The sequence below is a fragment of the Cherax quadricarinatus genome, chromosome 17 (genome assembly GCF_038502225.1).
Source record: "Cherax quadricarinatus isolate ZL_2023a chromosome 17, ASM3850222v1, whole genome shotgun sequence".
Lineage (NCBI taxonomy): Eukaryota > Metazoa > Arthropoda > Malacostraca > Decapoda > Parastacidae > Cherax > Cherax quadricarinatus.
The window spans coordinates 21,220,907-21,234,789 of record NC_091308.1 but is presented as its reverse complement, the minus strand read 5'-3'; the positions used below and the strand labels follow the sequence as shown (position 1 = coordinate 21,234,789).

At 42.0% G+C, this 13,883-nt stretch overlaps 2 protein-coding genes across 2 annotated transcripts in view; one reads left to right on the top strand and one right to left on the bottom strand.

Moving 5' to 3' along the window:
• The window catches only part of alien (COP9 signalosome complex subunit 2 alien), a 179,114-nt gene extending 168,103 nt beyond the window's left edge, over positions 1 to 11,011 (bottom strand). The window contains 1 exon segment of the mRNA XM_070085842.1: positions 10,853 to 11,011. Coding sequence (XP_069941943.1) covers positions 10,853 to 10,906 — 54 coding nt within the window. The 5' untranslated portion in view covers positions 10,907 to 11,011.
• A 1,393-nt stretch (positions 11,012 to 12,404) lies between these two features.
• Positions 12,405 to 13,883, top strand: part of Cox10 (Cytochrome c oxidase assembly factor 10) — a gene marked incomplete at its 3' end in the record, with an annotated part of 38,625 nt that continues 37,146 nt past the window's right edge. Inside the window, 1 exon segment of the mRNA XM_070085841.1 lies at positions 12,405 to 12,644.

The window sequence follows — 13,883 nt, the reverse complement described above, 5'->3', positions numbered from 1 at the left end:
GGAGAACACGAAGAAGTGAGAACAGACTGAGGTGTTGAAGTAGGGACGTCTGAGCCCAGGACAGCAAAAGAATTAGATACAGGAGTGACTACAGGACTGGCAACCGCAGAGGAGGCTGCAGAAGATGGGACCCCGGAAGTGGGGGGACGTTTTGAAACGCGAGAATGAGAAACACGGGGTAGTCTCCCTTGAAGGCGGAGATGAGAAACTGCCACAGCATAAGGGAGATCTTCTGCCTCTTTGAGGCAATGAATTTCCCGCTCATTCAATAGACCTGGCAATGGCGAGAGTACAAAGGGTGAGCCTCATGACAATTAAGGCAAGAGGGAGGTCGACTGTAAGACATATTAGAATGGTCATCGGCACCACAGACTGGGCATTTGGCTATAGATCTGCAATATTTTGCTGGGTGGCCAAATCGCCAGCAATTTCTATACTGCTGCGGTGTAGGGATCACCTTTCGAACTTGTAACCGATCTCCTGCTACATAAACAGAGGATGGGAGTTCATGGCTATCAAAAGTTAAACGAGCCACATTGCAAGGGTATCGTCTCTGCCTGCGGGCAGGAAGAACATAAGTGTCTACCTTGAGAACTGGGAGATCTTGGAGTTCCAGCTGTTCGAGGATGTCATTGCCACATGTCTAGAAATTCTGTTGGACTATGGTATGGGACAGAATGACAGTACCACTACAAGAATTGAGGGAATGATGTTTTTCAATAGTGATAGGAATAATATCGATATGTGAAAGAAGAGAAAGCTCATGAGCATGGGTAGCATTCTGGACTGTGATGATACGCGTACCACTCTTAAGAGCATGAAAAGAAATATCTTTACCAACATGGCGTAGGAGCGCTTTGCCAATACTATGGTCGGAAAGATAGGCAGTAGAAGAAGTCGGTCTTAAAGTAAAGAATTTAGTCCATTGTGTGGTTCGAAACCGAGTGTGGAGAGGGAGTGCATGACGTGTCAGTCTTTTCAGAGTAGAATGGGAAGGTAACGAAGTAACGTCATCAGGAGATTGTCGTTGGTGTTTAGAATTGGGACCAGAGTTGGTCCGACGTGGGACGGGCTGTCGATTCGAAAATTGCCACACTGCAGAGGGACAGGCCGGAAGCATAGTCAAAGGAGAGCGGAGGTCAGACAAATCGAAGGAATCAGTCGAAACCCCGGCACCTGAAGCGGGTGACGAAACAGCACCAGCAAGAGGTACAGGGGTCTTAGGAGTGTCCGAAGAGTGGCCAATAGACAAGGCGAGGTCAGAACAGGGTGCGGTAACAATAAGGGGCCAGGGGGTAGCGGGTTCATGGATTGGGTACTCCATGGTTAGGTTACTTCTTTCTTTTTGTTTTTAAGAAAAAAAAAAAAAGAAAAAGAAAAAAAAAAGAATAAAAAAGGGGGGGACTGGGGAGGGATAGTTCCTAGGAGGAATGAAAGGGCCACAAATCTCCCTCCATGCCCAAGAGGACCTCAGCACCACAAGTAGCGCAGATGCAGCATGGAACCCTTGCCATACCCTACCCTTCATGCCAGTAAACCAGCAATCCGGGATAGCAACCTCACATCTGCTGAGCTACCTCAGTGGACAAAAGAGAGGGCGGTCGGATATCCGCCACGAAGCATACCTCCTTTGGCCACCACCCCCGGAATCCGAAAGGTGGCTTCCAGAGATACACCCGTTGCCTGAAAGACGCCCAAAGCCATCCTCCGGGATACCGGAGAGGGATGGGGACATCCCCAGGCGATCCAGATTCCACGGCAAACTACGCCACCGCCAAGAACCTCAACAGAATGGGATGGACCCCAGTACCCTTTCCCCTACCTAGGAACTAGTGCACCTGTGGGAAAAATCCCAAAGGCCAAAAAAGGAAAGGCAAAAGGGAGGGGTGGGGAGGAGGAGGAGGAAAGGAAAAAGGGGAGGATGGGGAGGATGGGATAGGGAAGGGGGGATTGGGGAGTAATTAGGTTCAGTCTGAGGAAGGAGACCGACAGGTCTAATTCCTCAGACCAAGAGCCTTTTCGCCATGCCAAGGAGCCCCCCTTGAAGAGGTCATTCTCCTAAGTGCGGGCATTTGTGTATTATTAGTTTAAGACAGCAGCTCATGCTATTACCTATCACTGCAACATTGTTCAATACATTGCTAGATACCAAAACTTTCTGAACCATACTTAACAGATCTAGGACTACCCCAATACACAAAGGTGGAGACCAACAGATGTCCACAATTACAGGCCAATATCAAACTTGCCTGTGTTATCTAGAATTTTTGAAAAAATTAATTCAAATGAATTTCCATCTTAACTTTTCAAAACATACAGTATCTAACTCTTGCCAGTCTGGTTTCAGGCCAGGAAAGAGTATGTCTCTTCACTGACTTAAGGAAAGCATTTGATACAGCAAATCACAATGGTCTTGGAGGACTGTGGAAGTCTCATTCTGCTCTTGCCTTGAGCATCAAAGTCGAATTCTTCCATTTTCTTCCTGGGATATTTGTCCTCACCATATATGCACTGCATGTTGCTAGGCAACATGCAGCTATTTCCTGGCTTGGGGAAAGCCTGTTGTTGTTCACCCATGTGGGTTTATATAAATTATACAGAATTTAACATAGGACAATCTCATAACATCAAGGCTGTGATATAGCAGCAGTCTAGTTACAAGTGTGATACGATACTTAGAAATTGGAGCTCTACACCTCTTAGGTGTTATCAGCAGTGGCGGTTCATGTAAAGGCACTGCGGAACTGCAGCACTCCCTATTTTCACTCAATATTATTGATAACATTATATAAAATGCGTATGCTGTCAGTGGCCCTGAACCCCAACAGAAGATAATTCAATAAAATGAGCCTTTTTTTTTTCTTTAATTGTTTCTTTATACTTGTATATTATATAATCCTTAAGCTTAATGTCAGTAGCCATCCCCTAGTACATGAAAAAATTACAAAAATCCTTGTATGGAGCTGTACGCTTCACAGTTCCAGTGACTGTGTTTGGCTGTTGTGCGCATGCGCACAATGTCCAAGATAAGACGCTGCACGCTAGGTAGAGAGAGCACTGTCGCTGATGTAGTGCCAACCTTGCTGTGCAAGTGTAAGGTAATGTTTCTTTTTACTCGGCAACGTGTGTTGTCCTTAAAACCATGTACCATATTCTTGAATGTGATAGGGCGTAGAATTGAAACTGAACTAAAAGTATTCTACTGTAGATCTGAGTTTCATGAATATTGAAAATTAATTGAGCTACTGAAATTTATCTTGGAAAATAATCTAGAAGATATTCTTAGTGAAATTACAAAACTGATAAAAATCCTCTTGACAATTCCCATGACTACATCAGAGCCAGAATGCTGCTTTTCAACACTGAAATTAATAAAAACTTCACTAAGGAGCACTATGAATCCTGAAATCTTAAATGAACTTTCAGTGTTTTCAATGGAGAAAAGTTTCCTCAACAGTCATCAAGAGATCAAGGAGTAAATTATTAATCTTTTCACACAAAGTAGAACAAGACGAATGGATTTCGCTTTTAAATGAAGGGATCAAGCTTGAACTGTAACAATTTAGGTAAGTAAAAATATTGTTTTGTTTATGATTTTATCAAGCTTATGTATAAATTTTCTTTTTATGTGCTTGTTTCGTTTTACACAATATTAAAACAATGGCTGAAAATTCTCTGAAACAGCACCTCCACTAATTTTAGCTACGAGTCACCACTGGTTATCAGTTATCTTTATTCAGGATAAATTTGCAATTCTACTATTTGCATTAAGCACATTAATATAGGTATACAGTTAAGGTAAATTATGGAGATTTAACCAAGGATAATTCAATAAAGCTAAATAAATTAAAAAACAGAAGTCCTAAGGTGTCCCTTGGCTCAGCTGGCAATGCACTTGCCTCACACACTAAGTGCTTGTGGTTCAATCCCCGGCATGGGTGGAAACACTGGGCACATTTCTTTACATCTGTTGTTGCTGTTTACCTAGCAGTAAGTATTTATTTATTTTAATTTATTTATTATTAATTTGGACATGATACAAAGATGTACAAAGAAATACAGTGGTTAAGTGTACATGCCAAAAGCCCCTTGTCGCCATCTGGAGAAGACCCGGGCCGGAAGTATCGGCAAATCCCTAATGAATGAATGCCCCTTGTATGCAGAGCATTATGGGCAGGCTTAAAATTAACTTAAGATTAACTAAGCAATGATATATTCAGTGGTAAAAATGACAGTAAACAAATAACAATTAAGCACAAATGAGTACAATGGACCCCCACATACCGATTTTAATCCGTGCAAGAGGGGTCATTGTTATGCGAAAAAATCGGTATGCGAATGAATTTTCCCCATAAGAAATAATGGAAATCAAATTAATCCATGCAAGACACCCAAAAGTATGAAAAAAAAATTTTACCACATGAAATATACATTTTCCTACACACAAAGAGAAGGATACATGCACAATAGTAGAGTAGTACATGCACAGTATATATTGTGCATGTACTAGTCTACTAAATGAAGAATAAATGACACTTACCTTTATTGAAGATGCAGCAATGACTGATGAGACACTGTGTCCTGGGAGTGCCTTTTCCTCCTGAGTACTGTAGGTCCTGTTTGGCATTTTCTTCCAGAACAGGCCTTATCACACTGTGTATGCCACTACGATTCTTAAATCTCTCAAACCAACCTTTGCTGGCTTTAAATTCACCAATATGAGCAATAGTTCCAGGCATTTTTCCCTGTTCACCTGGGTGTTATTCGACTTGTGTGGGTTGCATCCTGGGAGACAAGATTAAGGACCCCAATGGAAATAAGTTAGACAGTCTTCGATGACACTGACTTTTTTGGGTTATGCTGGGTGGCAAATCCTCTGGGGTTAATTGTTTCTTGGTATTCTCAATAAGCCACACCAACAACGGTGCTACAGCAGCAACAGCAGCTGACGGTGGTACAGCAGCAACAGACGATGCTACAGCAGCAGCAGACGATGCTACAGCAGCAGCAGACGATGCTACAGCAGCAGCAGCAGCAGCTGACGGTGGTACAGCAGCAACAGACGATGCTACAGCAGCAGCAGACGATGCTACAGCAGCAACAGACGATGTTACAGCAGCAGCAGACGATGCTACAGCAGCAGACGATGCTACAGCAGCAGCAGACGATGCTACAGCAGCAGCAGACGATGCTACAGCAGCAGCAGACGATGCTACAGCAGCAGCAGCAGCTGACGGTGGTACAGCAGCAACAGACGATGCTACAGCAGCAGCAGATGCTACAGCAGCAACAGACGATGTTACAGCAGCAGCAGACGATGCTACAGCAGCAGCAGCAGCTGACAGTGCAGCAGCAGCAGCAGCTGTACCACCAATAGTAGCGATGGTTGATTGGGGTTTATTATACAACTTGGCCAGCTCGGAGACACGCACTCCACTTTCATACTTATCAATGATCTGTTTCTTCATCTCTATTGTAATTCTCACCCTTATTGCTGTAGGGTTGGCACTAGAAGCTTTCTTGGGGCCCATGGTCACTTATTTTCCAGAAAAAGCACCGAAAACACTGTAATAATACGAAATATTCCGATTGTATGCTTGGATGTTACCGCGGAGGCTGGCTGGTAAACAATGCCACCGGCGGCACATGTGAGGCTGGCTGAGGGCGCACATTGGACGCGTCTTGGACGAAAATCGGTGAGCGGGTTTTTAAGCGGTATGCGAGGCAAAATTTTTGCGATTAAAGCAAGCGGTATGCGGATTAATCGTTATGTGATGCCATCGGTATGCGGGGGTCCACTGTATTTCGAAGACAGATTATATGGTCATTTGATGAGTTTCTGTGTATTCAAGAGAGTGTATTATTATTTTAGGTAATGTAATTAAAAAAAAAAAAAAAACAAAGTTTGATAGGGTCACAGGTTATAATTTATGAGAAACAGTTATGTAGTATTTATTTATTTAGTTGTGGGTGAGTAAGTGGTTTTTAAGAACAATTTTTAATTTATAAACAGTGTTTCTTTTATGGTCACAGGTAATGAATTCCAGATTTTTGGGCCTTTTATGTGCATTGAGGTTTTGCATAGTGTGAGATGGACATGAACATCAAAGAGTGATCTGTGCCTTGTGTTATGGTCATGTGTTCTGTTGAGGTTGGCAAGGAGACATTTGAGGGGAGGGTTTATATCTGAGTTAAGTGTTCTATGTATGTAGTAGGTACAATAATAAGTATGGATGTTTTGTACAGCGAGCAGGTTTAGAATTTTGAATAATGGTGGAGTGTGCTGCCGGTAGTGGGAATTTATCATCATTCTGGCTGCAGCCTTTTGTTGGGTAATTAATGGTATGAGATGGTTTATTGCTGTTGAGCCCCATGCGCAAATTCCATAGGTGAAATAGGGGTAAATGAGCGAGTGATATAGGGCCAGGAGGGCTGACTGTGGAACATAGTACCGTATCTTTGATAGTATGCCTACGGTCTTGGAAATTTTCTTGGAAATTTGTTGTACATGTGCTTGAAATTTGAGCCTATTATCAGGGTGGACTCCTAAGAATTTTTCCTCTGTGAGCTTTGTGATAGGTGATCCGTTTATCATTATGTTAAGAGGACATCTGTAGTTCTGTTTCCAAACTGAATGAAGTAGGTTTTGTCAATGTATAGAGTAAGTTTGTTAGTCATCATCCAGGTAGATATTTTCTGTAATTCGGTATTTACAGTATTGGTTAGCATGACTGGGCTTGGGTGAGAGAAGACGTATGTAGTGTCACCTGCAAACAGTGGGTGTTTGAATAGTTGCAATGCATTTGGTAGGTCGTTTATGGAAATGAAAAAGAGAAGAGGGCCAAGGACACTTCCCTGTGGGACACCAACTGTAATTGGCTGTGTGGAAGAGTTTGCTCCATTTGTGTACACATATTGGCTTCTGTTGCTGAGGTATGACTTTAGGTAGTTGAGGGAGTGCCTTCTTATACCATAGTGTGACAATTTTATGTGCAGCAAATCATGGTCAACTGTATGAAAAGCTTTATGTAAATCAATGAAGTTCCCCAGTGGGACTTCTTTTTTCTTGAGTGCAGTGTATATTTGTGTTAGCATGTGTATAACAGCATCATTCGTATTTTTATTAGGCCTGAACCCCAACTGACAGGGGTTTATTATGTTGTGGGAGATAAGGTAGGAATAGATTCACTTATGAATTAATTTTTCAAAGATTGTACAGAGAGGGTGTAAGTTGGATATTGGTCTACGGTTATTCAAGTTTGTTTGGTCTCTTCCTTTATGTATCGGGGTGACCCTCGCTATTTTGAGAACTGTAGGGAAGGTAGAGGATTCGATGGATTTGTTAGTGTTGCAATGATTGGTGACAGCACTTGAAAAGCTTTTTTGTATATAAAGGGTGGCAAGGTATTTAAATCTGTCTTGTTTTGTAGTGTGTTGATAATAAGGGAGACTTCTGTTGGGTTAGTCGGAGCTAGGAACAGTGTGTTCGGGTAGTTGCCAGTGAGGTAGTCATTGGGTGGGGTATTTGAGCTTGGGATTTTATCGGCAAGGTTTTTTCCTATGGTGGAGAAGAAAACATTGAGTCTGTCTGCTGTTTCAGTTGGTGGGAGTTGGGGTTCATCTGCTTTTGTTAGTTCAATTGCACTATTTCCTGATACCTTTTTTGTTCCTAGAATTTCTGATAGGGTTTTCCAGGTCTTTTTTATATCATCTTTTAAGTTGGATAATCTGTTCTCAATACAATTTTTTAGCCCTTCTTAACAGGCTGGTTAGGACTGACAAGTAACGTTTTGTTTGGTCTCTGGTTATGTGACCCATTCTGTACTGTTTTTCGTAGAGGTGTTTTGGATTTATGGATTTGAGGATGCTGGGTGTTAGCCAGGGACTGTTCAGTCTCTTAGCTGTAATCTGTTTAGTTTTTTTAGGGCAGTGCTTATTATAGAGGTATTGGGTCTTTTTTTAGAAAATTATTAACCCTATCATGGTCGACAGACCCTCTCCTAAACTTGTTCTCAGGGTTGAAAACTTTTCGAAAAAAAAAATTATATTTTCTTGTGAAATGATAGAGAAGCTTTTCCTAATCATAATGACACCAAAAGTATGAAATTTGATGGAAAACTTACGGAATTATGCTCTCAAGAAGTTAGCAGTCTCAACGATGTTTATGCATCGGCAATTTTGCCCACTTTGAACCCTATTTTCGGCCAATTCCAATGTATCAGTCGACAAAAATCATAACTATTTCGCTAGAACTCCATTTTTTCTATCAAATGAGTACAAGAAACCACCCATTTATTGATTTCAACTATCCAATAAAGTGGTCAGAAATTGGCAATTTTGCCAATTTCACACAAATTTCAGAAGATGCCAATTTCCAAATAGGGTCCAGAATAAACAAGACAGACATTCCTGGCACTAAAATAAAAAAATTTTCTATGCATTAGTCACTTCCCCAGGCTTCTCTTACATTTCTTTTGCTTTCCACTTTGAATTTTTATTCTCACAAAAAAAATAGAAGATTTACTGCTATGCAGACTACTGCATTAGTGTAGAAATAGTATAAATGATATCAGCGCACTTGTGAAAGAACATTAGACTCATCAGTTGACGTATACTGGATGCGTGGCACGATTTGTTTACTTTTGAACTTAGGCAAAAATCAAACATTTCTGCTACTTTGAGCTCAATTTCAAGGTACTTTTCATTGTGAAACCAGTCAAAATCATCTCAATTTCTGTAATATGTCGTCCATTCTATAAAATGAGACCATGAAAACTAGAATACAACCATAAATAGCATACGAAAATACACTGCAAAGTCGCTGTTTTAAAGCAAAAACACAGTCGGAGGTTTTTTTTCTCAATATGCAGTGTGTGCTGCAGGATTTTTTTATACTGTGCACACTGACCACATAGACCCATTCTTTCATATGCAGGCCTACCAGCTTACTCTCACTAGATTTGAAGGCGCTAAAATTTATGTGTACTAGTACGGCACCAACCCTGGCGTGCAAGCCATACTAGTACGGCACCAACCTTGGCGTGCAAGCCGTACTAGTACGGCACCAACCCTGAAAGGGTTAATACATTCGTCAGTATCTGTACAGATTTCTAGCTCAATATGCCAGTACAGTATATGTTTGTCATTGCTGTTGTGAAGTTATTAATGGCTGCCTCATTATGAAGTCTGAAAGTGACTTCAGTAGTGTCTTGGGGTAATTTACCTAGATTAGTTATGAGAAAGGTAGGGTAGTGGTCTGTGATATTATCTGTGATTATGCCTGATTTTAAAGGGGATATGGTGTTGGTCCAGATGTGGTCTAGTAGGGAAACACTAGTCTCTATAATTCTTGTAGGTTTTGTTACTGTTGGTAGCAACAAGCAGTTACTCATAGTGTTTGTGAATTCAGTAACGTGTGGGTTCTGGTCTTGTAGGAGATTTATATTGAGTCACCTGTGAGTAGTAAGTGATCTTTATTCATGTGTGCATCAGTTATCATACTTCCTAGGTTTTCACTAAAACGGCTTATGTTTGACTGTGGTACTCTGTAGATGTTTATCACCGAGAAGTTTTTGAAGGTATTTGTATTTGAATTTAGTTATTATATATTCCCCATGTTCATCCCTTGTGCATGTATTATTGATACATTCTAGTTGGTCTGAGTAGTATACAGCAGTGCCACCCCCTTGTTGATCTGGCCTACAGTTGTGTATGGCTGTGTAACCAGGAATGGCATAGGCATCTGTAGTATCAGGCTTTAGCCAGGTTTCGGTGAGAGTAATGATGATCATACTGGCTGTTAATCAACTGGTGTGGGTTGCATCCCGGAGGGACAAGATTAAAAGACTCCATTGGGAAATAAGAAAGTCCTCAATTATGACTTTCTTGGCTTATCCTGGGTGGTTAACCCTCTGGGTTAAAAATCCAAACAAATCTTAAGGTTATGCTCAAATTTTATATATACTTGTCAAGGCCTTATTTAGATTATGCTGATTCATTCTGGTATCCTATTACATACAGAATGAACATAAACATGCTGGAAAGTATAAGGAAAAAGATGAAGTTGATCCCAAGTATCAGAAACCTTTCCTATGTAGATAGACTGAGGGTTGTGAATTTGCACTCTGAAAAGACATAGAATTATTGGGATATGGGTAAAGTGTATAAATGGAAAACAGGAATAAATAAAGGAGATATAAGTAACATGCTGAAAGTATCTGGGCAAAATAGGACTCAGCAATCGATTCAAATGGTACATTATATAATCATGTGGGAGTGCTAAACCCGTAGGATTATACAGCGCATGTGGAGGGTATGGAAGGTATTCAGGCTCAATTCAGGGAACTGGAGCACAGATCCAATGCCCTAGATCAAGAGCCCCTCACCAGCGTCAAGAAACCTCCCTTGAGGGGTCAAATTGTACAAAATTAGATTTAGAAAGGATAGAGGGAGGTATGGTTTGGCAATATGGTTATGGTAGAGTGGAATCAAAATATTAATATCAAATTAAGAACTAAACTCAAAAGAATCTGTAGTGGAATGGAACAAACTCCTAGTTAGCTACACTGGGGTAATTTTATAGGCTGGACGGGTATTGGAGTGGGTGTGGTCCGAGTATAAATTAAACCTGCCTAGCATGAACCAGGAGACCTACTGTAGTGCTCCTTCATTCTTGTCATTTCCACTGAGTTCCTTCGAGTCATAAAACTCGTGTAAGCCCTATGTAGGTCCTGACAGCAGCGTAGTGGTCTAGCGTGTCACAGAGATCACTACACCTACCCTTCACCCACAGAACCTCATCAGGACTATCATAAATACCTGGTTCATACACGACAGACCATGTTACACTCACCAAGTCATATTCCTCCTCATCATCACACATAAAATCATCCTCAGCGTCGGACATAATGGAGGAAGTTTGGTCGGCTACTGCACTAAACTGCCGCTGCACCTCCCACCTCCAACAACACTCCTCTACTCTTCCACTGATCCTCCACTACTTCAATACTCATCCAATACTTCTCCAATACTCTCTAACACTAATCTTATATCTGCATATATATATCTCTATTCATATATGCGTGTTTTTCCCTATTTGCCAAGTTTTTATTTAAGCTCCATGAAAACTTAAAATTTTAAAATTATTTTATATATCAAATCAGGTAGAATTTAGCCTAGGGTAATACAGTTAAGTCAAATCTTACATTGATGAGCTGGTTGTGCAATTTGAGACAAAATGTATGAGTATAAAAGTATAAATTCACAACCTACACACTTTTTTTTTTAAATGAAGAATTTACATTTAAAAATAAGCAATATAGTCACACGACCATAACACAGGACACAGATCTCTTTTTGATGTACCCCGTGTCCATACCACACTGTAAAAACTCTATGCACATAAAGGGCCCCAAAATTTGGAATTCATTACCAGTAAATACTAAAGTAACATCAGTTTAAGACTCTTCTCAAAAACCACATACTCACCCTAAACTAAATACTCAATATTTAACCTTAAAAATCTCCCAATTACCTAAATCTTAAAACTTCAAAACATGACGCCCAAAACTACCTTGTAGTTACACAATATACCTTGTAGTATAAATACCTACCCAAGACATTACTACCTTACACCCAGATGTAGCATTCTCATACTGTAAACTACTTTCAGCAACTCACAATGTTATATTCCCATAATATAATTTCAATATTTACTACTGAAACTATTGTAATTTGGGTAAAATTACTGTGTACCATAATTAAACAAGATGTACAACTTAAACAATGTTCAAGTTCTTTAGTATTATGTAGTCTGTAAGCCATTAAATTAAGTCTGCCCATAATGCCTAGGCATGATAGTGGCTCTCTGCACTGCAACTCATTTTTGTAATTTCACAATCTCAATGTAATCTTGCAAGGAAATAAAAAATGATTGATTGGTATAAAAATGCTTTATATAGCGTTGTTTACATAGCGTTGGGTTATCCTTGGTAATTTACACATATGTTACTATGTATGATAATTGTAGTCACTTAAATTTGTATAACTGTACTTATGTGAACCTGTACCTAAATATACATAATGTCTATTAGGATTGAATAATTTTGTTTCGACAATATGCCATAAAATATGCATTTGGAATTTTTGATCTTTAATTATTCTAAATTACAAGGAGAATTATAGTTAATGAACCGCCAAGCAAACCAATTTAGAAACTTAGTACAATTAATTAATTATTGTCTGAAACAAACCATTAAATACGGAAATCAGAGACAAATCTTTGGTAATTCTTCAATTTTCGGCCGTTTGATACAATGGATAAAGAATACTCTTACAAACTTATTCATTATATTTTCTATATAAACGACATAAATAAATAAATAAATAAATTCAGAAGATTGCGATGTAATTTGTGATGTAAACAATGTGAGGGCAGACGACGAGGCGGCTCATACTGGCACTGCTTCTCTTTGTAACATGTCTTAGTTATCATACATGTGTATAGCACAGGTGTATTGTTTCAGGTGTGGCTGCCGTTACCTCCTCCTTACATCAGTTATATATAGAGCAGTGTAAGATCGTGTGTATATGTACACGTGGCTGGTGCTGGCAGGACCCATATACCACTGATGTTACGTTTTCAGGTGTGTAAGACTAATAAAATTTCAGATTTTTAACCCGGGGAGGGTTAGCCACCCAGGATACCCCAGGGGCTAGCTGCCCAGGATAACCCAGGGGCTAGCTGCCCAGGATAACCCAGGGGCTAGCCACCCAGGATACCCCAGGGGCTAGCTGCCCAAGATAACAATGGGGCTAGCCGCTCAGGATAACTCAGGGGCTAGCTGCCCAGGATAACCCAGGGGCTAGCCGCCCAGGGTAACCCAGGGGCTAGCTGCCAGGATAATCCAGGGGCTAGCCACCCAGGATACCCCAGGGGCTAGCCGCCCAGGATAACCCAGGGGCTAACCGCCCAGGATAACCCAGGGGCTAACCGCCCAGGATAAACTCCAGGATAACCCAGGGGCTAGCCGCCCAGGGTAACCCAGGCACTAGCTGCCCAGGATAACCCAGGGTAACCCAGGGGCTAGCTGCCCAGGATAACCCAGGGGCTAGCTGCCCAGGATAACCCAGGGTAACCCAGGGGCTAGCTGCCCAGGATAACCCAGGGGCTAGCCGCCCAGGATAACCCAGGGGCTAGCCGCCCAGGATAACCCAGGGGCTAGCCGCCCAGGATAACCCAGGGGCTAGCCGCCCAGGATAACCCAGGGGCTAGCCGCCCAGGATAACCCAGGGGCTAGCCGCCCAGGATAACCCAGGGGCTAGCCGCCCAGGATAACCCAGGGGCTAGCCGCCCAGGTTAACCCAGGGGCTAGCCGCCCAGGATAACCCAGGGGCTAGCCACCCAGGGTAACCCAGGGGCTAGCCGCCCAGGGTAACCCAGGGGCTAGCCGCCCAGGGTAACCCAGGGGCTAGCCGCCCAGGGTAACCCAGGGGCTAGCCGCCCAGGGTAACCCAGGGGCTAGCCGCCCAGGGTAACCCAGGGGCTAGCCACCCAGGGTAACCCAGGGGCTAGCCGCCCAGGGTAACCCAGGGGCTAGCCGCCCAGGGTAACCCAGGGGCTAGCCGCCCAGGGTAACCCAGGGGCTAGCCGCCCAGGGTAACCCAGGGGCTAGCTGCCCAGGGTAACCCAGGGGTTAGCCGCCCAGGGTAACCCAGGGGTTACCGCCCAGGGGTTAGCCACCCAGGGTAACCCAGGAGTTAGCTGCCCAGGATAACCCAAGTGTTAGCTACCTAGGATTAGTAAGTTTATTCAGGTATAGGTACACATAAATACAGTTACATAAATTATCATACATAGCAGCTCATGTGTTTATTACCTAGGA